Source organism: Meles meles, chromosome 10 (genome assembly GCF_922984935.1).
Source record: "Meles meles chromosome 10, mMelMel3.1 paternal haplotype, whole genome shotgun sequence".
Lineage (NCBI taxonomy): Eukaryota > Metazoa > Chordata > Mammalia > Carnivora > Mustelidae > Meles > Meles meles.
The window spans coordinates 52,884,016-52,909,597 of NC_060075.1; the positions used below are offsets into that span (position 1 = coordinate 52,884,016).

Genomic DNA, 25,582 nt, shown 5'->3' on the forward strand with positions numbered 1-25,582 from the left:
TTTGCTCTGTGGAAACAGACTACTTCCTTCCTGCTGATTTTTTTAAACTTATTTTTCTATTCGTTGTATTTCCTGTAAATTATTGGTTAGAACTAAGGCTTAATTAGATTTGAGTTCAATTTGAAGGAATCACAGATACTTTATGGAAGGCACTGTGTACTCACTATTGCATCACATCAAGAGGTACATGAAAGTCTAAACCTAGTCCTTCTTTTAATGATGCTAAGATGGATTGGGAAATTCAATTTGTTATCAGTCTGATTCCCTCATTACAAAGTTCAACACCTTTTAAAAAAATTTTTTTTAAAGATTTTTGTCTCTCAGAGAGAGAGTGCACAAGCAGGGGGAGCAGCAGATGGAAAGGGAGAAACAGGCTTCCCACTGAGCAGGGAGCCGGATGTGGGGCTCCATCCTAGGACCCCCAGACCATGACCTAAGCCAAAGACAGCCACTTAACGGGCTGAGCCCCGGCGTCCCATCAACACCTTTTAAAGGCAGGTTTTATATATGTTTAGTTTTATCAATAACAGAATTATCCTGAAACCTTGCTCAGGAATAGCAATCTCCATACGTTTATTTAACTCCCTAACAGAACTGTGGTTGAAGGTCCATGTCAACTCTTTTATCACAAAGTATTACGAGGGAAAATTTTTTATGAGGAAACTAATTTTTAAAATTGTGAAATTTTAAAAGTTCAAAATCATCTCACACATTATTACTACCACTGAGAACCAAATGGGTAGATTTGAGAAGTCTTGGCTACAACGCTGTAAGGAAATGTCTCAAGGAGTACTAGGGAGCTAAGTGAACTGTGACTTATTATAAGTCAAACTGTTTATGTATTATGTTGATAGCATTACAAAGGGCAAAGGTTGAAGAAAAGTCATAGAGTGCTGAAAATACCCCCAAATAGGAACATTTTATACTGTCTATGCCTCCAGTTCTGTTCCATCAGAATCCATTCGGAAGATATTTAAAGGGGCCAATGTCAATAAAAGCTCATCTGGCTACTGAAGATCTTCAAAAGAACTGACGTGTTAGAAAGGGGTCCTAAATTTGGAGGTCCCTCTGCTGGGAAGTCTGTTCCAACCCAACGAGATTCCCGACACAGATTATCCTCTCCTTGCTAGGCCGGGACCGCCACAAAGCCTCGCGGGAGGCGGAGCTAGTGACGCCACAGAGACGTCCCGCCCCCTTACGTCGCGCACTGGGAGGCTAGAAGGTTTCTGGCGGGGCCGGCGCCATTTTGCCGGAGCCTGCGACCGAGTGGGAGTGGAGTGGAGCGGCCGTTGTTGCCGACTCTTTCCTCCTCCCCACGGTCCAGTCAGCGGTTGAGTAGGCCATCGGCCCTCAAGCCGAGACTTGTCTCTAATTTAATTCTGGGGAGCACCTGGCCGACATGAGTGATGTAGAGGAGAACAACTTCGAGGGCAGAGTGAGTACAAAGCCGCGGGAGCCGTCTTCGGCGGCGGCCCGATGCTCGGGGTTTCACGGGGACGAGCGCGGTCGGGCGGGGTTGCGGGGAGTCCTTCAGGAGCCCGCGGGGAGCAGCCTCTGAAGCCATCGCGGTTGTTTCCTCACATACCAAGATGGCTTCTGGGTTCCACTCTTTCCCCAAATACCGCGGATAACCCCTCTCCCCCTTTTTTGGAGACTGACTGATACCTGGACTCCTGGGTCCGATTTCCCCCCCGCAGTGCGCCCTTCCTTCTCCCCACCCCTGAGGCTTCCTTATCTCTGTTCCGAGGAGTGGGTCCCCGTCGCGGTGGGGCGGGAGGAGACGGCAGGGAGTTCCCCTCCGGCCGGATAGTGGTAGGTGCTTCCTGCGGTGTTCTGGCGACCCCGAGCATCGTAGAGGGTCTCGGGGTCGAAACTGCGCGGGGCTGTTGTCCGGGCGGGGAGAAGCTGGCGTGGGACTAGCTGGGGCCTGTGTCTCCTTGGCTCTCTATTGCAGTGAGCGGCCGCGTCTCTGTTGGAACCGGCGGCGTTGCGTCTATAAAGGCGAAAGCCTTGAGGTTGAAGGTGGGACGAGCCTAATGAAGTGGTTAGTCAACGACCGCACCGACCCTTAAGCGTTCTTAAGACGAGAGCTGTGAGGGGAAAACTACGCAAGCAGCCCTTTTCCCTTAATGTCCCTTCTGCTTTCTTTTCACTTCAAAATGAATGTGGAAATGCTATAACGCCTGATTTTTTCTAATTCCATGATGTTGGGTTTTTTTCTCTCTCGTTTATATCTCAACTTCTAATGCTTTTCTTCCTATGATCTTTCATCTAAAAACCACTTCTTTACAGGTTTTTACGGTAAACAAATCTTAATCTTACATAACTGAACAAATTTTGTGGCCCAGTATTTTAAAAATAGCTAGTCAGTTTTACACTGTTCTGTAACTGAAAATTACAGACCCCCCCTCCCATTTTTCTTCTCACCCCATCCACCTACTAAGGGAGCTCAAGGATTTCCATTATTCGGGGTCAGTAAATATAAGGATCACAAAGATACGTTATCGTCAGCCTAGATGTAGTAGAACATTGATAGTTTGAGTTCTACTTCTGAAGTTACCCTCCTGTAGTGCTAATTGGTGGAAGTGGGTTAGTATGAAATCCTGGAAAGAAAATCCCCAGGCAGCATGTTCTTGCTGTTGTGTTGGTATTCTAGTCTCTAGGGGAAACGCATAAAAACACTTAAGGTGTGTGCTAGGATGGGATGAATTTTGTCTTTTTTTAGAAGCTCATAATATAAATACTTGGAACCAGACAGTTAAAACAGAAAGTAGATTTAGGCTTTTGTTCTTTTTGAGGAAAAAGGTTTAAATGGATTAGAAACGAAACTACTTTCTGATGCCTTTAAGATTGGATTTTTAAAATAAAATCCAAATCACAGATACAAGTGATTGGTTGAACCTGCTTTTTTCTTAGAATGAGGTGTTGATGGAGCAGAACTTTTTAAAAATCTGGTAATAAAAATATTTGGCAATTGCAAGCTGCTTGTTTTTGATCATGTGAGGAAGTTAAGGAAAGAAATTTTTCTATCCATTAATATTTCCTTTCATTGACTTTAATACAGTAGTTAATTTTTTTGGTAATGTTTGCTTTTATTTGGTTTGTGGGAAAGTGAAGAGTACTACTATTTGGGACGTTTTCCTTTTAAGTTTCTATGTCTTAATTAGTCATCAAGTTGAGGAATGAAACAAGTTCTAGATAACTGTCACCTTAACTATTTGAGAAAGCAATATATGTAAGATTCCCACCCAGTTTTATGCTAAAATGCATGTAGGCATTAACATTCTGTTAGTAGAAAAGGGTTTCTCAATCCCCCCCCTTACAGTGTTTATGGTCATGACAATATTTTTTGACAGGTGATACCTAAGTGTATGTTAATGTAAATGAACTCAGCAGATTGAATACGCCTGTCCTTACCTGTCACATCTTTTTTTTCTTTTGTAGGTTGGGGTAATTGTCTTTATTTGTAATTGGTTAAAGAATTAGAAGAATGCCAGAAGTTTTCTGAGGGTGTACTTTTTCCTTTTTTTTAATTGTTTCTTAATTGAATACTCACTAGTGCTTTTGGTTTTTAAACTACTGTGATTTCTTATCTGCTAACCACAAACCAGTTTTTAAAAAAAAATTTTTTATAGAATATGTTGTGTTATATTTATATCGAAGTGTAATGACCATTTGAGAGGCTCAGAACAGGATTTTTCGAATGATGTTTTGGAAGTTTTTTTTTAAGTAGTTATACTTCAAATTTTATAACTGAAAGTAGAGGAAACATTGACAGGTCAGATTTCATTTGCTTTATTTGTGGAATAAATAGTACATATTAAACCCATCTTACTGAAAAGATACCTAGAATTAGAGGGTAATTTTCTAGAGACTGCAGAACACATTGAAGAAACAGGACTAATACTAATAGTTCTTATTTTTGTAGCAGTTTTTAATTTTATTACCCCACCATCAGATCATCGACATATTTTCAAATGTACTACTTAGAATCATTTTACAAGGGTTGGAGTACTCATACCTTTTTAGAAATTAAAAACTGAGGCCTAGAAGACCATGTAACCAGGAGTCAGGTTTACAGGTCCGAGTCCATTGCTCACTGCATACATACACTATGCTGTATATGTTTTGATTTCCTTTTTAAAAAGGAGCACACTGCACTTCAGCATCTCAGACACATTAATAGTGTTTGCTAAAAACTATGGATTGTCTCTTCCATTGTAGAGGACTGGAGTAAAAGAACTTTAGGATAGAAAGTACAGTTGGTTGAATTTTGTTGTAAGTAATCCCAATAGTTAACCAATCAAAATTCCCTTCTGCCTGAGGTAAAACTGCTCGAGCATCTGCCTTTTTAGTAAAAGTCAGGTGTTCTTGAGGGAAAAAACTTAAAGTCTAATTTGAGATGACTGACAGCTCATATCTGGGTAAAAGTAAGTATATAATCAAGTGTCCTGTGATAGAATTAATAGGGAATTCAGAAAATGGAGCTGAGTAGTTTTGTGAGCTAGGAAAAGGGAATGCTTTACCTAATATGTAAAACTCACATTGGATTTTATGGGTAGGGAATATAGATTGATTGTATGGATATGGTAATGAAGAGTTTGTGGGGGTAGTGAGAGGATAGATTTGCTAGATAGGCAGTCAGATAATGGAGGCTTTTTAATTCTAGATAGAGGGATTTGGACTTAATCCGATATGCTGTAAGAAGTCATATATGGATTCTTAATTCTGGGAGTGGCATAACGAAAGGACTTTAGTAAAGAACGAAAGAACTGGTACTAGAGGAGCAGCAAAGCATACTTGAACTATCTAAGGAAGGAAATTATGAAAACTCTAAACAGGACAGCAGTGGGATGTGAAGAATGAGTGAGACATTTTCAAGGGATCCAGAAGAAGAGGGGTGCCTTTAAAATAAATGGGTTCATTAAAGCAATTTGTTGGGGACATGTATATCAACTTAACAAAAACATTTTAAGTGGAAACGTCTTTTGGTGCTCAAAGTGTGGCTGGCACTTGAGCTATAAATTTGCTTGTCGTCATCATAAAAAGAGTTGTTTGCTTCACACAACTTCAACTAAAATAGGATTTAGGCCTCAAAAGTATTGTAGTCTCCTTCATAGAAATTAAGGGAAATGGGGTTTAAGCTTTCCTTGCCATTTTATTTACCCTCTATCCCTAATTTTTTTTCTAACCAATTTTAGAAAAATGTTAAGCCCAATTTTTTTCTCATACAGTGGCCCATTGTTTTTAAAGATTTTATTTATTTGACAGAGATATCACAAGCAGACAGAGACAGAGAGGGAAACAGGCTCCCTGCTGAGCAGAGAGCCTCCCATGACCTTAAGCCCATGGGCCATGGGCCGAGGGCCAACCCACTGAACCACCCAGGCGCTCCGTGGCCCACTGTTTATTTAATAGAGGTTTATGATTCTCATGTAGGGGTCCATCTTATAATTCCATAATTGTTATTGAAGAGGAAAAATAATACTTGTCTCCTATTCAGAGTTCTGGCATCCTGTAGCTAGAATATTTTTAAGCAACCCCTAGTATTCCCCCTTTGTAATACATTAGATGGTTTGACTGGATGACAGAAATGTAAAGCAAAATACAGATTCCTCTGTACCCATTTGGAATTAAAATGTGTGTAAAGATATTTTGTTAAAGAATAGCAGAAATATGGGAAGCTTTTTTTCTTACCTGAAATCTGATTTGTAATAATTGGTGTGATGACTGTGCCATTCAAAACTCATCTTGGTGGGGCGCCTGGGTGGCTCAGTGGGTTAAGCTGCTGCCTTCGGCTCAGGTCATGATCTCAGGGTCCTGGGATCGAGTCCCACATCAGGCTCTCTGCTCAGCAGGGAGCCTGCTTCCCTCTCTCTCTCTCTGCCTGCCTTTCTGCCTACTTGTGATCTCTCTCTCTCAAATAAATAAATAAAAAATCTTAAAAAAAAAAAACTCATCTTGGTGACTGACTTTAAAAAAACAAAACAAACAAAAAACCTTAAACTAAGCTTTTAATTTTTCTGTTGATGAAATGTTAGTAAATGTGAGGGTAAAAATGAGGTTTACCCTCTCCCTTCCTTTGAAACAAATACAAATAGGGGCGCCTGGGTGGCTCAGCGGGTTAAAGCCTCTGCATTCGGCTCAGGTCATGATCCCAGGGTCCTGGGATCCAGCCCCGCATCGGGCTCTCTGCTTGGCTGGGAGCCTGCTTCCTCCTCTCTCTCTCTCTCTGCCTGCCTCTCTGCCTACTTGTAATCTCTATCTGTCAAAAAAAGAAATAAATCTTTAAAAAAAAATAAAAATAAAAAATAAAACAAATACAAATAAAATAGAATCTCTGTTTTACAGATAAGAATGTCAGGTCAGCAGTTTAGCTTTTAAAAATACTTAGTTTCTTCAGTTTAATTTCATATATTTCATCAACCTATTACAAAAGGGTAAGACTTCCTTTCTCATGAGACTGACAGTATTAAACCTGACAACACTGTCTTGGGTTTAATTTACTAAAGTTAAGTCCTGTCATTTATGCAATTTTAATGCTTTTTTATTCCTTCTGTCACCTTTTTAAGCAAAGAATTTGTAAACTTAAACATTTTAATGCTCAGACTTTAATATTTGAGACTCTTTCACTGAAGGGTGCTAATTTGCTTAATTTAAATAGAAGGGGGGATTTTTAAAGGGAGCAGTGTTAACTAAATGTGCCCACAGTGCACAGATTTGTCATGGATGCTTAATGGTTTGTGCCATTCCTAAAATGAAAATAAAAAGTCCTGATAGCTGAAGGAATTTGAAGGGATTTAAATATTTAGGAATGAGAGCTGTAAAAAAAATACAGATGAGCTTTGTTTATGGATTTATTTTTGTAAGTGAAATGAAATTATTAACCTATGGCTTATGTAGCGTAACAAATGTGAAATGGCCATCAATAATCAGCATAATAACTTCCTAGAATCTTCCTGACAGTGAAAACCTTTTCTTTGATGCTATCAGTGGTGCTCAGGCATCAAATTACTAACCCTGGGACCTTTGTAAAAGGTATATATTTGCATGCTAAATGAGTTAATACTGATTGTTATTTCTTCACCTTTGTAACAAATACAGCAGGACAGAAGTGCTGGTGAGAAAATGGCAATGATCAGATGGGGAAAAGAATCAGTAAACATTGTTTAAAAAAAAATTGAGGGGTGCCTGGGTGGCTCAGTGGGTTAAGCCGCTGCCTTCGGCTCAGGTCATGATCTCAGGGTCCTGGGATCGAGTCCCACATCAGGCTCTCTGCTCAGCAGGGAGCCTGCTTGCTCCTCTCTCTCTGCCTGCCTTTCTGCCTACTTGTGATCTCTGTCAAATAAATAAAAATCTTTAAAAAAAAATTGAGAGGGGAATAATGAAAGGAAATGTGGTTTCTTTCCCCTCTCTCCTTTAGGTTAATGTCATTATGTAGTTGTGTATAATCCTTGTTGTCTCATCATTTTCACCAAAAGTATAAGTGACTACAGCTGCCTGACCAATCTGAGGTAGAAGTTGTTACTTTCTTTAAATTAAGGCCCTATAGTCTTTCTTACTCAAGATTCATAAATAGTCCCATGATCTTAGAAGATGAGAACCTAAGTAGAAAGCTCTGTCGTAGGTTCTTAGTAAACAGTTTGCTTTTAGTTGTTACTCTTTGGCTTTTAATGTAGCTGAACTTTTTAGACATTACAGTTGATCATGGTGTACAAGCTGGCTGGTTTATAAATCATTTAAAATTTGTATGAAAGATTACATAAATTTTACAGGTAATTTCACAGTTGACAATAATTTGAATTTGGTAATGTATGCATAAGTGCCAATTCCTACATAATTTCTTTAAGCATTTCCAAAATTATTCCAAACTTTAGAGAATGTAAAGACACTGTTAGTATATCTGTGAGTCTTTGCAGAAGGAAAGACTGCTTTAACCTCACTTAGAATGCAGCATATAAGTATTTTCTTTTTAAGGAATTGGTTTAATAGCAGTTATGGGTTAAGAAGAGAGTGGAAGTATTGCTTTTATAAGTTTAAGAGTCCATCATACTCAAGAACTGCTATTTATGCAGACTGAAATTAAAGAATTGGATAAACAGAAGTTTCCCCTAAGCCCCCCAAAATGAAGTTCTTAGTATAGTAAATATTACAAGCTATTGGAGTAATTTAAGTACCTCTCCCCCATTGGGGCATAAAATTTACCTAAATGCACTAATGTGTTTCTATAGAAATAGATCTCCAGTTTCTTAAAATAGTGGGAAAAATATATTTTGAGAAAGTTTGTTTTAAAAGTCTATGCTATTACAGACTTGAATTTGTATAAACATGGTACTGTGACTTGGCATAGAATTTGCATTGCTGTAATAATAGAGTGGATTACAATTTAACATTTATGTGTTATGTGTTTATTTTAATGGGGTTTAAGTACTAAGCATATATATTGTTGGAATTTTTTTCTTCCACCTATTATTTGGTATTAGCTGTGTTAAAAGATAAGGCTTCAATTATTGTTTACTTTAGGAATTGTTCATGTTCTGCAACAATGTGTGCATATATCTAATAACCTTTGCCTCGATTGAAGGAATAGTACACGGTTGTGGTTATTTACAGTGTGTAAAATGCAGCTGTATTTTGACACAGATTGCTTGAATTGGATATGCTGTAGTACTTTCTTAGTATTCATGGTTAGCTCTTTTTCTTTTTCTTTTTTTTTTGGCTGTGTCCTTCAGCTTCCACCTGAGGTACCTTGATAATAAAGAAGAGTAGATTAAGTAGAGGGTAGTGAAACAGACAGGTAACACCCCTTCTCAGTATTTTATTTTTCTGTTTGGAATTTCAATTCAGTTTCCAAATTCCGAATAGTTTAATGCATTTCTTTGGAAAAAGTTGAAGTTACCATTTCGTAATGAAGACAAGGTAAAGGTAGAAAAGAATAATCTAGCATTTGTCCATAAAGGACTTGTTGTACCTTGGTTTCTAATGCATGGCACAGTTTGGTGAAAATGGTACTCCCTTGGTACTAGGTTTTAAAAAACAAAGTTACTTAAAAATGGCAAATACTCATGTGACCATTTTTGTGTGCATGAAGACTTAACTACCAGTTCTTAGAATGATGGACCTTTTTTTTGTATTGCAGTAAAAATAATTCTGAAGAATTAAAAGTTTATTTTATGCTTTATAGTTTATTCTTCGGGTTAAGTTTACTGAGAGGTATTGATTTATCTTTTTAGATAAGTTTCTAAATTGTTTTTGGAAGTTAGAATGGTAGTGACAACTTTGTAATTAGGTGTTACAAGGGAGTTAAGACTGTTTCTTAACCTTGAATGATTCCATGAAGAAATTTATGCAGATTCAGGTTTCCCTGTTATAAAAACTGAAGGATGACCACAAAGGAGGTATTAGGTATCTGTGACATCTTAATTAAAAAGCAAGACTTTTTTTTTTTTTTAATATCGTAAGGTCTTTTGGAAAGATATTCTGTTGTATCTTAATGTTTTGTTAACAAACCAAAAGGAGATTTTCATTTTTTCCAATGAGTTCCTATGCCAGAACTAAAAATTAAACTTTATAATTTAAGATGTTACTAAGTTGCCTTGTTTACATTAATTCCTAAGAAATGGCAATTTTCAACTGTTAAATTTATGAGGGAAGACTGGGACATTGAATATACACACATTTGGACCATAACATTTTTATCATGTACATGAAAGCATTTAAGAATAAATCTTGAGTTTTAATATAAGACTTTGATTTATATATTTGTAAAATTCAAGGTTTTACAGTGTCATAGAATGCAAAGCATTCTGAAATATATGTATAACATGAGCTGTGTGATGTTCATAGATACTCTTCTATCAACTGCTGCTCAACAGTAGCATAAATGTTATACCACAGGATCAGCTTTCTAGAAGGGAAAGCTGAGAGAGGGGAAGATACTCTTTTCAGCTTAATGAACTAGCCTATGTGAGTCTTCATTTACAAGCAAATTAGCCATTACTTTTTTTTTTTTAAGTACTGAATATGCTGCTTTTACAGTTTCAGTGAATGAAGAAGCCTGAATTGCTGTGCCTGCTCCAGGCATTTGTCGAGAAATTTAGGAGAGTATCAGAGATGTGGTGAAAGACTTATTGTAGGTAGCTAAATGGGAAAGGTTGATATTAAACAGAAAGGTAGCTATATATTTCAGTTTTATCTGCATCTGAATGATAAATAGGCCTAGCAGCATTAGTACAGTTCTTGGTAAATAAGTCTTTTGACATTAAACTCAAAGTAGCAGGAAAGTCTTAAGAACGCTGTGTGATAGGTAGTCTTGTGGCATAAATGAAAAATGGTGTGAAGTTGGGGTGATTGTTTACACTAATAATCAAGGCTCAAATAGACTGTCCTACTTTGGTCATAAATGCCTCATATACCTATCAAATTTAAAAAGTCTCTTAATCAGTTTTAAATCATTTGATCTGGAGAGTTTTCATTTATATCCAACTTTTTCAGAAGCCAGTCAATTTTCTGATATAGGATATAGTCACTGAAGGGAGTATGTATGTATGCATAACTGCATAAAATACACAAAACTGTGAATGGAATTGGTGGGATCAAGAAGTAAAGACCGTGATACTAATTTTGTATTTTTGTATGTTATGATACTTCATGAATAATACAGAATATTAAAATGGCACAGTAGCAAAATTACATGTATTAGTAATTTACAAGCCAAAGGGGAAATTTTAGTTTGGTTTTTTTTTTTTGTTTTTTTGTTTTGTTGTTTTTTTTTTAATGCTTCTTTCACATCAGAACATATGTTTCTGATTAGGTTGGAGTGTGCAAAGATAGTGGTCAAACATACTTGGAAAAAGATGTTAGTAATTTCACTAATTTAATTTTTTTACTTCTTTGAACCTCAGCATGTGTCCTATAATATATGAGTTTAGGTAGGTGTGTTCAAATTTCAGCCTGGAATGCTTTGCTTTAACTGTACCTTGGTATCTTAGCATGGCTTAGTGAAAGCTTATTTTAAGATGACTAAGAATCTTCAAGTTATAAGCTAAAAACTTAAGACATAGGTGGGGGGTGATTACAGTTAATGTTAGATTTATGCTTGGGTTAAGTATTTATATTAAAATTGTTCACGTTTTAGGAACTAGGATGAAACATGAAAGGGGAGGAGGAGGGTGAAGAATATGGTAAAAACATTTTAGAGAAATTCAGTAAATTCTCTTTAATTGTTAGAAACTAGACTTTGGACAATTTTAAAGATTATAAAATTGTTTTTTAATAAACTAGTTATTTGCACTTTACCTGCTGGCTTTTCCATTTGATAGATAACATTCTGAACTCCAGCAGAGTTTTATAATCCCCACGTGCTTAAATATACTAAATGTTCTTTTTCCATTAAGGTTAATGTTCGTGAAGAAATTGAAGAGTTTTTTCCAAGAATGTGGAAGATAAATCAAGATAAAAGAAGGCTAATGAAAAGTATTAAAGATCAGAAAATTAAAATTGAATGGGGGAAAAAATTGAACAGAAGATTGGTCAGATAGAAGCACTTGAATATTTTTTTTAAGGCTATTTTGAATTGTTTGAATTGGGGAAGAATACACGAAGTATGAAAAATGAAAAACTCAATGAAGAATGAAGAGAAGTAGAAAGCAAGAGTGAAGTAGAATTAAAAGAATCTGGAAGAATGAATGGGTCCTAGGTTAAGTAAATGTATGGTTTATGTTCCAGTGTCTGTATGATCAAGTTGTAGATGAATTTGCATGATTTCTTAGTTAATAGAGAATTGGTGATCTGGTTCAAGTAGGGAATTATTGAGGACAGTTAGCAGTATTAACAATGGGTTATTAATGAGCTGAAATTTTTTCTGGAGGGTGTTGCCTAACCATTTGTTTTTCAGGAGCAATCAATATAAATAATTTACGGTACTTAAAATGTTAGGTGTTAGGCATCTACGTGACCAGTGCCATTTGTAATACTGTCTTCTTTGTTAGGAGTCTCGCTCTCAGTCAAAATCTCCAACGGGAACTCCTGCTCGTGTAAAATCGGAGAGCAGGTCAGGATCTCGTAGTCCATCAAGGGTTTCCAAACACTCAGAATCCCATTCTCGATCAAGATCAAAATCCAGGTAAGTGTCCTTTAAATAATACTTAAGATGCTTTCCTTGGACTTTTCAGGGCCATGTAGTTTTTACCAGGTTCCTTATTTTTGCTGCATTTTATATAGATACTTCACAAAATCATGAAGTAATTTTTCTTTCTTTTTTTTTTTAAATATATTTTATTTATTTGACAGAGAGAAATCACAACTAGGCAGAGAGGCAGGCAGAGAGAGAGGAGGAAGCAGGCTCCCTGCAGAGCAGAGCCCAATGCAGGGCTCGATCCCAGGACCCTGGGATCATGACCTGAACCGAAGGCAGAGGCTTTAACCCACTGAGCCACCCAGGCGCCCCTCATAAAGTAATTTTTCTTAAACCCTAGAGTTTAGAAATGAATGTCCTGGGAGCACCTGGGTGACTCAGTCAGTTTAGCACCAACTCTTGGTTTCAGCATGGGTCACAATCTTAGAGTCTTGAGATTGAGCCCTGGATCAGATTCCACCCTCAGCGGGGAGTCTGCTGCTCCCTCCTTCTCCCAGTCATACACTTTCTCTCTCCCTCCCACCCCCAAATGAATAAATAAATTTTTTAAAAAGATGAACGTTCCTGATAGATTTTTTTTTTTATTTTTTAAAGATTTTATTTATTTATTTGACAGAGATTACAAGTAGGCAGAGAGGCATGCAGAGAGAGAGGGGGAAGCAGGCTCCCCGCTGAGCAGAAAGCCCGATGCGGGACTCGATCCCAGGACCCCGAGACCATGACCCAAGCCAAAGGCAGCAGCTTAACCCACTGAGCCACTCAGGTGCCCCCAGATAAGGATTTAGATAAGGCAGAGTCAGGTCGTCTTTTAGCCTGGTTAACCTATCAGTTACTAGCTATTAATATAAATTAAATGTTTTGATTGATTTAAATGTACTTGGCACTGAGGATTGGAGTTCAACAATATTTGTGCAACAAAAATGTAATTTTCTCCATCGGAGACTTAGCATGTAATTCAGTACAGAGAGCATTGATGTATCTATGTTGTATTAATTATCGAAATGATTTGAAAAGATTTTTCAAGATTCATATTCCAGCTATATCCTTTACCTGAAGATTGTGACTAAGTGCGTTCAGGGTGGAGCTGGCCAGATACAGCTGGGGAGTCTCTGGGTGATTCAGATGCCCCTCCACTATCAATTTAATAAAACTCCAATGAACCACTGCCAGTTCACTGTATCAGATGTCCCAGGTGTACAGGGGTGGGTGAAAGAAAGTTTAAAAACAACCTGGACAGTTATTCAGTAAATCATAATTTCTTGATTAGGGACATAATTTTGTCTTTGTATGGAGTTTGCTTGCCAATGGAGCATGAGACCAAAGAATTGGTTGAAGGACTGTACTTGAGTCCACAGCTGTCTTTTCATATCCAGGATCCAACTTGATCTACTAACCACTCTAATTAAATCTAATTAAATCTACTGTGTAGAATTTGGGTATGCAAACAGAAATGAGCATATTTTCATTTTAGTACCTTTGCATTTGCTGCTCTCAGCCTAGAATTCTCTTCCCTCATATATTCAGTCACTTGATTTATTCTCTGCCCAAGCGTCACCTGAGAACATTAAAGACCATGCATGCTCTTTTTAAAGTTTTTTTTCCATAATGCTTACCACTGTCTGATTTAGAGGAAAGTTAGGTACTCTTAAAGGGTTTTTAATGTCTCATTTTTCATTACTGTATAAAAATAATAATTGATGGGGTGCTTGGTGGCTCAGTTAAGCATCTGCCTTTGGCTCAGGTTATAATCTCGGGGTCCTGGGATCAGGGAGGCCTGCTACTCCATCTGCCTCTGCCCCTCTCCTTGCTCAAATAAATAAATCTTGTAAAGAAATAAAAATAACAATTGGTATGTTAAATGAGAGGTTTTCTTATTAATGTTTATCTTTTACATTGAGGCTGTAAATTAGTGCTAAGGAAAATGGAAAGTATCTAAAAGTATACTAAGTCTGCTAGGAACCATATCTCCCTGTCTTGCCAAGGGACGTTTGCTCTTACTAGTCCTAGAACACTTTGTCCTTATCTATCTAGTAAAAATTTATGTCTCCCAGCATTATTGTTAGCCTTCTTTGTTTTGAATAATCTTCCCTTACTAATTTTATTCCCTTTACCCATTTGCTGTCTTTTTTAACTTTCTGGCCCTTAACAGGTATAACATTTATTGAACATCTTAAACAAGTTATTGTGTAAGACTGTGATGACCAGTAGGGCGCCTAGGTGGCTCAGTTTGGTTAAGCATCCAACTCTTGATCTCAGCTCAGTTCTTAATCTCAGGGTTGTGAATTCAAGCCCCACATTAAAAACAAACAAACAAACAATACTGATCACTTCTGGTCAAGACGTTTATTAAGGATGGCTTACATGAACAGTAAATAAATTGTTGCATTAAGGGGTACCTGGGTGGCTCAGTTGGTTAGGCATCTGCCTTCAGCTCAGGTCATGATCTCAGGCTACTGCGATTGAGCTCAGCATTGGGTTCCTCACTCAGAGAGCCCACTTCTCCCTCTGCCTCTCCCCTCTCCTTGTGCTCTCTGTCCCTCTCAAATCTTTCAAAGCAAAAAAAGGAAAGAAGTTGTTGCATTACGAGGCAAAGAAAATCAGTGACTGAAGTAAAGGTAGGAGATGAACTAGGGAATCAACAGTGGAAGGTGGGTGAGGTGCTCTGGAAAGCTAGAAGAAATGAAGACTATTACATGGGCATTTAGGTTGAATTAACTTAGCAGATGCTAGCTTGCAGTGGGCTAAAGAAAGAAAGGAAATGGTATTTAACAGTGAAGGGAATATAGAACCATACTGAGAAGATAAGATGGTAAGAATCAAAGGATTTTACTGGGGTGGTAACGGTAGTTGGTGGTTTGCGTTGGCTTTGTTGTGGTAAGATACACATAAAATAAAATTTACAAACTCAGTCTTTGTTTTTTGTTTTTTGTTTTTAGATTTTATTTATTTATTTATTTGACAGAGATCACAGGTAGCCAGAGAGGAAGGGAAGCAGGCTTCCTGATGAGCAGAGAGCCCGATGTGGGGCTCGATCCCAGGACCCTGGGATCATGACCTGAGCTGAAGGCAGAGGCTTTAACCCACTGAGCCACCCAGGCACCCCAATCTCAGTCATTTTTAAGTGTACAGTTCAGTGATAGTAAATACGTTCACATTGTGCAGCCATCACCACCATCTTTCCCAGAGCTGTTTTCAGCTTGTAAAACTGAAATTCTATACCCATTAAACAGTGGCTCCTTGTTTTCCCCTCCTCCCAGCCCTTGGCAACCACCATTTTACTCTGTATGATTTTGCCTACCCTAAGAACTTTAAATATATAGTGTAATCACAGTATTTGTCTTTTGGTGACTGACTTGTCTCACTTAACATAATGTCCTCAGGTCTCATCTGTGTCACAGAATATTGCAGGATTTCCTTAGAGCTAGTTTGTATTTTACTTTTTAAAGAAGGTAGAGTTACAACATGCTTGTAATGTAAAGTGAATAGAGTGTGGAAGGAATAGACTAAGAAATGATGACTGTAGTGATTAAGAGAACAAGAGGAAGAATGTTCTTTCCTCAGAAGGGGACTGGGATACATATATAGATCCTTGTCATTAGCCATCTTGTTTCAGTATTTTTACCTAAATGTATTTCTCTCAAAGGTCGAGGTCAAGGAGGCATTCTCATAGACGTTACACTCGATCCAGATCCCATTCTCACTCTCATAGGAGACGATCTCGAAGTAGGTCATACACACCAGAATACCGGCGTCGAAGAAGCCGAAGTCATTCTCCAATGTCTAACCGGAGAAGACATACAGGCAGCAGGGTTTGTGGTTTTTGAAAATTACCTAAAACTTAACTTTGTCTCTATGTGTTTAGTCATAGCATAGTATCTTACTTTCATGAGATTAGACCATTATTTTAAAGCGGTACTTCAAGGGCACCTTGCTGGCTCAGTCAGTGGAGCATGTGGCTCTTGATCTCAAGGTTATGTGTCTGAGACCCTCACTGGGTGTAGAGATTACTTAGGAAATAAAAAATAAAGTGGTATTCCAGAAACATCATTAATTATATGAATATTTGTATACATTTAAATATATTTTCTTAGCTTTTGAATAGTTAAAAGAAATTTGGGGGGGAATACATGTTCTAAGAATTAAAATCAAAAGCATAAACTGAGTTGAGAATATTGAGATGAAAAAGTTTTGGTGGGGATTAAGGGAAGCTGACAAAGAAATACATGTAATAATAACAGCTAGCACATATTGAGCACTGTGCAGTTGTTCGGTACATTTAATGGATAAGAGTCTGGGACATGTGACACTGAGGTTTGGTTTTTGGCTAACTGACAGAGCCCAGGTTTTAGCAAGCCTGCTTGACTCTTAAAGTTCCTATGCTTAACTGCTATAGTGTGCTTTTCCACCATGTGATGCTGAATTATTTAACTCTGATGGAGTCTGCTATTTCATGATGTTTTGAAATATGTACATAGATTTTTCAAATCTGTTTAGTGGGAAGTTTGAAGGAATACTCTTGGTAATAATAAAAATGGAGGAAAGTCTAATCAGTTATAAAGTCCTATTAAGTACAAATCTGTAAGCTAGAAAGCATTTGAATAAATCATAAATACGGCTTTAAACTACGGTGGATTCTTAGGATACATTCTGCAAATCGCTGGACTAGAAAGGTGGGGATGTTTTTATTCAGGCTCCAATGGCAGTATACTCCAAAGAAGGCCTGAGTGTACTGTGAACTGTAAAAATAGAGCTCATCTGGTTTTTTTCCTCTTAAATTCTTCTTTCCCAAGGGATTTGAAATAGTATAGTCTTTGTGTATCAGAGGAGTATTCTAAGCAAAGTATTTCTATGTTTATTAATTTTTATTTTCAATTTGGAGCTTGAAATTAAATCACATCTTTTTCACCAGGCAAATCCAGATCCCAACACTTGTCTTGGAGTGTTTGGCCTCAGTTTATACACAACAGAGAGAGATCTTCGTGAAGTATTTTCTCGATATGGACCATTGAGTGGTGTCAATGTGGTTTATGATCAGCGAACTGGTCGGTCACGAGGATTTGCTTTTGTTTATTTTGAAAGAATAGATGACTCAAAGGAGGTAATTTTGTTTTTATAATTTTATAATTTTTCAATTTGAAATTTTTCTGATGTCCATGATTATATTGTCAAAAGTTGACTAATAGTCTCCCAGTTTTATAACCTGTTCTCTTTCATTCCCTAACCTGAGTTTGGTTCAAACTCTTCCTTTTAGCACCAACTGGGTGGCTTCGTAGGTTAAGCATCTGCCTTCGGTTCAGATCATCATCCCAGGTGGGATCGAGCCCCTCATGAGGCTCATTGCTCAGTGGGGAGCCTGCTTCTCTCTCTCCCTGTCACTCCCCCTGCTTGTGCACATGCACACACACTCTGTGTCAAATAAAATCTTTATTTTTTTTTTTTTAAAGATTTTATTTATGTGAAAGAAATAGAGAAAGCAGAAGCAGGGAGGAGAGGGTTCAATCCCAAGACTCTGAGATCACGACCTGAGCTGAGCTGAAGGGAGACACTTAACCAACTGAGCCCCCAAGTGTCCCTAAATAAAATCTTAAAAAAAAAAAATGGATGCCTGGGTGGGTGGTGGGTTGAGCCTCTGCATTCGGCTCAGGTCCTGGTCTCAGGGTCCTGGGATTGAGCCCCGAGTCAGGCTCCCTGCTCAGCGGGAAGCCTACTTCCACCTCTCTCTCTGCCTGCTTCAGGGCCTACTTGTGATCTCACTGCCAAATCAATCAGTGAATCAATCTTAAAAAGCAAAAACAAAAAAACTTTTCATTGTTAAATTGGAAATTGCCAGTTTAACTTTCCAACTAATATTTTCTGGTATAGGCATATCCTAATTGAAATCTGGCTTTGTAAAGTGAGGTATATGTGTTTGAGTTAATGGAAAAAGTAAAGTATGTAAATGTCCTCTTTTGGGGCGCCTGGGTGGCTCACTGGGTTGGGCCTCTGCCTTCAGCTCAGGTCATGATCTCAGGATCCTGGGATCAAGCCCCACATTGGGCGCTCTGCTCAGCTGGAGCCTGCGTCCCCCTCTTTCTCTGCCTACTTGTGATCTCTCTCTCTCAAATAAGTAAAATCTTTAAAAAAAAAAAAAAGTCCTCTTTTGACTAAACCTTACTCCTATTCCAAGCAGGTGATTAAGCTAACTTTTTAGAAATTATATGATATTTTGGAGTGCCTGACTGACTCAGTTGGTGGAGTGTGTGACTTAATCTCAGGGTTGTGAATTCAAGCTCTGTGTTGGGTGTAGAGATTACTTAAAAATAAAATCTTTTTTTAAGTTAAAAAGAAATTATTTGTTTGTTTAATTTTATATAGAATTAGCCCCCCGTGTATAGACAAAGAGCTTTGTTTTTCTATTTTCATATTCATCTGTCATTTTGTTCTTTAATTAAAATATACATAGATTTGTTTTGGTTTGTTTTGTTTTAAGATTTGATTTGAGAGGGGCGCCTGGGTGGCTCAGTGGGTTAAAGCCTCTGCCTTCGGCTCAGGTCATGATCCCAGGGTCCTGGGATCGAGCCCCACATCGGGCTCTCTGCTTGGCGGGGAGCCTGCTTCCCCTTCTCTCTCTGCCTGCCTCTCTGCCTACTTGTGATCTCTGTCAAATAAATAAAATCTTTAAAAAAAAAAAGATTTGATTTGAGAGCATAGTGGGTGATAAAGGGAGAAGGAGAGAATCTCAAGCAGACTCTGCTGAGCCCTAAGTGGGGTTCCTTATCACAGCACTGAGATCATGACCTGAGCCAAAATCAACAGACACTTAACCAGCCGAGCCACCCAATCACCCCTGAAGCTGTGCTGCTCTAATGTATTAGATACTGGATTATAAAGAGAGCAGTAGGCTTGCTTTCGCTATACTAAAGTTCACAGTGATTAGGTTAGAAAATTCCATTTTAAGGAATTTGAAGCTCATTGTTAAAGTTTTATCAAACCCTTTTTGGGGCACCTGGGTGGCTCAGTTGGTTAAATATCCCAGTCTTGATCTCAGCTCTTGTGTTGATCTCAGGGTTGTGAATTCAGGCCCATATTGGGCTCCATTACTTTAAAAAAGTAAGTGGTGGTAGTGGTGTTGTTGTTGTTTTAATCAAATTTTAATAAATGGCAGGGCAACTGGCTGGCCCAGTTGATAGAGCTTGCAACTTTTGATTTCAGGGTCACGAGTTTGAGCCCCACATTGGGCATAGAGCTTACTTTAAAAAAAGACAGACAGACAAAAAACCTATTAAATGGCATATGTACCATTTTACATGTGATAGTAGTTGGTGATTGCTCTATGCATCAAGAGCATTTGATTGCAACACAATCAGTCATTATAAAAACATATCTGGGGTGCCTCGGCTCAGTGTAAAGCTTCTGCTTTTGGCTCATTTCATGATCCCAGGGTCCTGGGATTGAGCCCCAAGTCAGGCTCCCCGCTCAGCAGGGAGTCTCCTTCTCCCTCTACCCCTCCTCTTATGCTCTCTCTCTTTTGCTCACTTCTCTCTCAAAATCTTTTTTAAAAAATAATAAATAGTAAAAGTTATCATATCTTTCAAAAATAGTAGATGCTGGTGGATGGAGGCCAGGAATGATGCCAAAACTCTTAAAATGTACAGGATAGCCACCCAGAATAAAGAATTAGCAGTCGAAAAATAACAATAATGTTGGAGGTTGAAAAACCCCAGATAACTGTAACAAAATAACACTCCAGGTTGTAAGTCATTTATGTAATAGACATTCTAATTAGCATTCTCTAATTTTACTTATTTATTTGAGAGAGAGCATGCATATGCATGAGCTGGGAGCTGGGAGAAAATCCTAAGCAGGCTCCTTGCCCAGTCCAAAGCCCAGTGTGGGACTTGATCTCACAACACTGAGATCATGACTTGAGCCAAAATCAAGAGCTGGGACACATCAGCCCACTGAGCCATCCAGGTGCCCCTATCAAATATTATGACTTTCTTTAGTTACATATTTGTGATTTCTCTTCTCAATTAAGAGATACAGGTTTCAGTTTTTAAAATAGTAAGGTATCTGATGTGAAGTATAAAATAATACCACAGTTAGACTTTTTTTTTTAAGATTTTATTTATTTATTTGAGAAAGAGACAGACACCACAAGCAGGGGGGAGGGGTTGGCAGGGAGGGGAAGCAGGCTCCCTGCTCTTGATCCCAGGACCCTGGGATTGTGACCTGAACCGAAGGCAGATGCCTAACCAACTGAACTACTTAGGTGCCCCAAGTTGTGTTTGTTTTTTTATTTTTTGTTTTTTAAGATTTTATTTATTTATTTGACAGAGATACAGCGAGAGAGAGAGAGAGAGAGAGAGAGAACACATGCAGAGGGAGTGGGAGAGGGAGAAGCAGGCTTCCTGCAAGCAGGGAGCTCAATGCAGGGCTTGATCCCAGAACCCTGGAATCATGACCAAAGCCAAGGGTAGATACCTAATGACTGAACCACCCAGGCGCCCCAAGATTTTTTTTTTAATACAAAATTTGTTAAGAAATTTGTCCTAGCTCTTGAGTCCTCCCATAATCACGCTGTCAGGTTTGTTTGTTTATAAAATAAAATGAAAATAGCAGTTTTACTTTAATTCCAAGGAACTTGCAAATTTGGTAGAGTAGTTGGAATTACTATCCCATTTATTGGTGTTAGTGCTGAAGGACAGAGTGATTGGGAATGTGAGTGCAGATTTAAAGACAGGAGCACTTATTGGCAGGTTTAGAAGTTCTTTCATATTTGGAGTTCACTAGATGGCAGTGTGTTACCTAAGGAATGGTTTTTGGCTAACCTAGACTTGGTCCCCTGAATTGCAGTTTCTGCTTGGAGTTGCCTAGACTTGAGTTGCCCAATTTGTATGTTTCTTTCTCAGTAGCTGCCCCCAGTCTTTCAGCAGAGGCGTGTTTAAATAAGTGTGTGTGTGCACATAAGAAAACTCAATGCTGTTGACATGCGTATAGCAAGGATTTGCATGTAAAATCCTGGCCCTTCTTGTTTGGGAAAGAAGTTTAGAGAATTTTAATTTTTTAAATTTCAAGTGGAAAATGTGTTAAATTTGTTGCAATTTTAGTAGTTTCTCATTAGTGAATTATGCATGACTTTATGTGTCTATTCTCCTTTAAAGGCTATGGAAAGGGCAAATGGAATGGAGTTGGACGGTAGAAGAATTCGAGTGGATTATTCTATTACCAAGAGAGCACACACACCTACACCTGGCATCTACATGGGCAGACCAACTCAGTAAGATTTCAAATTTTTTTAGGCTAAACGAAAAGCCAGAAATTCACCAGAAATATATGCAAACTTTTGATTAATCAAAAGATAAAATGTTGGGGCGCCTGGGTGGCTCAGTGGATTAAGCCGCTGCCTTCGGCTCGGGTCATGATCTCAGGGTCCTGGGATCGAGCCCCGCATCGGGCTCTCTGCTCTGCAGGGAGCCTGCTTCCTCCTCTCTCTCTGCCTGCCTCTCTGCCTACTTGTGATCTCTCTCTCTGTCAAATAAATAAATAAAATCTTTAAAAAAAAAAAAAAGATAAAATGTTTTTTTTTCCTATAATAAGAATCGAAAGTTATTTAATTTGTGTATATTCTTAAATCTGTTTGAGGAGAGAGACAAATTTAAACTGTCAGAGTCATTCCTGGCTCTTTCCTTGGTGCTATACAAATAGAAAAGTTGTTAAATACTAGAAAAATGGTGTATGCTTTTAAGTATTCTCTTTCTATTCTTATGTGACTTTGGAAGCCTTGTGGATAGGGAAGAGTTTTACTGATGGGGGTGTGTACCCTTTTTTTTTTTTTTTTTTTTTTTTTTTTAATATTTATTTGACAGAGAGATCACAAGTAGGCAGAGAGGCAGGCAGGGGGGTGGGAAGCAGGCTCCCTGCTGAGCAGAGAGCCTGATGCGTGCCCCGATACCAGGACCCTGAGCTCTTGATCTGAGCCAAAGGCAGAGGCTTAACCCATGAGCCACCCAGGTGCCCTGTATCTTTTTTTTTTTTTTTTTTTTAAGCCAGTTTTCACATCATGCAGAAAATAGAGGCTTTTATGAAATTTTTTTTATATAAAATAACTGAAGAAAGTTGTTTTGTTTTTTAATTTATTTGACAGAGATCACAAGTAGGCAGAAAGGCAGAGAGAGGGGACTTAGGCTCCCTGGTGAGCAGAGAGCCTGATGAGGGGCTCGATCGCAGGACCCTGAGATCATGACCTGAGCTGAAGGCAGAGACTTATCCCACTGAGCCACCCAAGCGCCCTGAAATTCTCATTTTAAAGAAGCCCAGGCGCCCCTAAAGAAAGTGTTTCTTTTTTTTTTTTTCTTCATTTATTTATTTGACAGACAGAGATCACAAATAGGCAGAGAGGCAGGCAGAGAGAGAAGAAGGGAAGCAGACTTCCCTCTGAGCAGAGAGCCCGATGTGGGACTCAATCCCAGGACCCTGGGATCATGACCTGAGCTGAAGGCAGAGGCTTTAACCCACTGAGCCACCCAGGTGCCCCAAAGAAAGTGTTTCTTAAACGTGAAAGAGGGAGAGGGGCACCTGGGTGGCTCAGTGGGTTAAAGCCTCTGCCTTCAGCTTAGGTCATGATCTCAGGATCCTGGGATCGAGCCCCGCATTGGGCTCTCTGCTCAGCCAGAGCCTGCGTCCCCCTCTTTCTCTGCCTGCCTCTCTGCCTACTTGTGATCTCTCTCTGTCAAATAAAGAAATAAAATTTTTTTTAAAAGGGCGCCTGGGTGGCTCAGTTGTTAAGCGGCTGCCTTCAGCTCGGGTCATGATCCCAGGGTCCTGGGAGCAAGGCCCACATCGGGCTCCTTGCTCGGCAGGAAGCCTGCTTCTTTCTCTCCCACCCCCTGCTTGTGTTCCCTCCCTCTCTGTCTCTCTGTCAAATAAATAAAATCTTTTAAAAAAAAAGTGAAAGAGGAAGTATAGGCTTTCAATTACTTTGAAACCTTCCTGGGGAAAATGTAGGATTTGGTAAGAAGAGCCTACAAAAACTAAAGTGAAAATAGTGTCCCTGTGATTAGGAGTTGGGAAAAATTACAGGATAAAGTGCTTAAGAGTTTAAATTTGCTGCGGAAGATTTAAAAGCCAAAGCTTGAAATTGTTTTAGGGCTGGGCCTCAGTGTAAGGTAGTTAATTCTGCTGTTCAGGGTCATTAACCTTTTTAAATGCTTGATGTTTATTGTTTTTGAATTAGTCATCACTCACATCTTAGCATTTTGGTACTATTTCCCAGCACCGTATTTCATTTCTGCTTCCTTTTTTTTTTTTTTTTTTTTTTAAGATTTTTATTTATTTATTTGACAGAGAGAGATCACAAGTAGGCAGAGAGGAGGAAGCAGGCTCCCCGCGGAGCAGAGAGCCCGATGCGGGGCTCGATCCCAGGACCCTGAGATCATGACCTGAGCCAAAGGCAGCGGCTTAATCCACTGAGCCACCCAGGCGCCCCTCATTTCTGCTTCTTGAAAAGAAAAGGTCCTACTGATTTGGGTAGTGCATTAATAAAAGAACAGTTTATAGTTTGAGAGTTTTCTGAAATTGTTCCTGGTTTTTTATGTAATGAATACGAAACCAAAGCAGAATAATACCCTGGGAGACAGCAAAGCAAGACATAGGGGTCACTGACATGAAAAGGGTGATTCTTTCTCCCTTATCTTCCTGCCTCCCTCCATTTTGGTTAAGTACCAGTTGTTATTAAATGAAACTGGAAAATAATCACATTGATGTAAAATTTTTACATTTTTCTGTAGTAGTGGCGGTGGCGGTGGTGGAGGTGGTGGTGGAGGTGGAGGAGGTGGCAGGCGTCGAGATTCTTACTATGATAGAGGATATGATCGTGGATATGACAGATACGAAGACTACGATTACCGGTACAGGTAATGTTTTAATTTGTAATTTCTGTTCTAAATTAGATAGTAGTTGTATTATTTGGCACTTTTATGTTTCATACATATTAATAAAAATATTTAAAAATAGATGATGGTTTCTTGAGAAAGTAGAGGAAGATGATTTTCTCAAGATTGAGAAAGGTTAATTGTATTTGCCCAATATTTTGCTGTACCATATGCTTGCTGTTCCAGTATTAACTGGCATACAGAGAATGTAATAGTATTTGAATGATGGGGAATTTTTATTTTCACCTGCCTCAATGGAGTGATTTTGTGGTATGCTAAATAATCTTTTATTTCCTACAGAAGAAGATCACCTTCTCCTTACTATAGTCGGTACAGATCACGATCAAGATCTCGTTCCTACAGCCCAAGTACGTATACTTTTACTTTGTAGCATTAAGAAGCATTTGTAATTAATGGTTTATTTTAGAAAATTAGGGTAAATGGAGATTGTTGATAGTTGGACAAATAATAGACAAGTCAAACTATAATTGTCATTTTAACTTTTGTTTTTTGCTCTCTTTCAGGACGCTATTGATACACAGAATGGTTGCAGATGAGGACATCTTTTTCTGTGTGTGTGTGTGTGTGTGTGTGTGTGTGTGTTGGTTTGGTTTGCTTTTGGGTTTTTTGTTTGTTTTGGTTTGGTTTTGGTTTTTGGGTTTGTTTTTTGTTTAATTCTGGATTTCCCCAAGCTTTTAATCCTTCTTACTTCTTAAAAAGAACCCTCAAAAAAAATCTTTGGTTTATTCACCATCTACACTTTGTCAGTTGTATTGCTGTTTCCACCCCTTTTAGTATACTCTTAAAGATGTAATTGTTGTCATTTTGAGTAGTTAAACATCTTAAGTAAAAAAAGGAACCCCCAGTGTTACGCTTTGTAAACGATTTTTTTTTCCTTTTTTCTTTTTCTTTTTTTCCTTTTCTTTTTTTGCTTTCCTTTGCTTTTACAGAAAATTAACTCCTGGCTAATCAAATGAGGAAAGAAATGATCTTTTTAAAGCTTCTTTTGTATTAGGTATTGTATTAGACACTATAGTGGAGACCTCCATTGACATCGAACTCCCTTTTTTAACTTTCTTTTGGGGAAGGTAATAACACATAAAGTAGTTCAGTCATGTCAAGTTTGGGGTGGCATGGAGCAGTCAAATAGTTGAGTGTAGAAAGTTTGAAGCTATAGAAGAAAACACTTCTTCATTTCTTTTGAAGAACGAAATTTCTGAAGCCTAAAAATTACGTCATTTTTTTAAGAGATGAAAGCTTGTGGACTCCTACAAAACATGTTGTATTTAAAATACATCTGTTAAGACTTAAAGTGTGATTTTTGTGTTGAATTTATTGAAATTTAAGTATTCCCTTAATCAGTGAAGGACAACTATTATTATTTATTACTTAGAGCAATTGCATACTTTGCTGTTAGAAATTTTTGTATGGGGACAATGGTTAAGCAGGCTATTATTGTATAGTATAGAGTCCTTAGAAGATACGTGTGAGGAAAAGTAATCTCCTTTCAAATAAAAGTTAATTTCTTTGAAAA

At 38.3% G+C, this 25,582-nt stretch overlaps 1 protein-coding gene across 1 annotated transcript; it reads left to right on the forward strand.

Moving 5' to 3' along the window:
- The first annotated feature begins 1,240 nt into the window (after positions 1-1,240).
- Positions 1,241-25,582, forward strand: TRA2A (transformer 2 alpha homolog). The gene is made up of 8 exons (XM_046020327.1): positions 1,241-1,435; positions 11,991-12,124; positions 15,780-15,945; positions 17,046-17,234; positions 21,280-21,395; positions 23,905-24,030; positions 24,349-24,416; positions 24,573-25,582. The coding sequence occupies exons 1-8, from the start codon at positions 1,400-1,402 to the stop codon at positions 24,581-24,583; spliced, it is 846 nt and encodes a 281-aa protein (XP_045876283.1). The 5' UTR covers positions 1,241-1,399; the 3' UTR covers positions 24,584-25,582.

Coding starts and splice junctions, on each gene's coding strand:
- TRA2A (XM_046020327.1), top strand. CDS start 1,400: ATGAGTGATGTAGAGGAGAACAACTTCGAGGGCAGA. Junction 1,436..11,990: donor AGAACAACTTCGAGGGCAGA/GTGAGTACAAAG, acceptor CTTCTTTGTTAG/GAGTCTCGCTCTCAGTCAAA. Junction 17,235..21,279: donor GAATAGATGACTCAAAGGAG/GTAATTTTGTTT, acceptor TCTCCTTTAAAG/GCTATGGAAAGGGCAAATGG.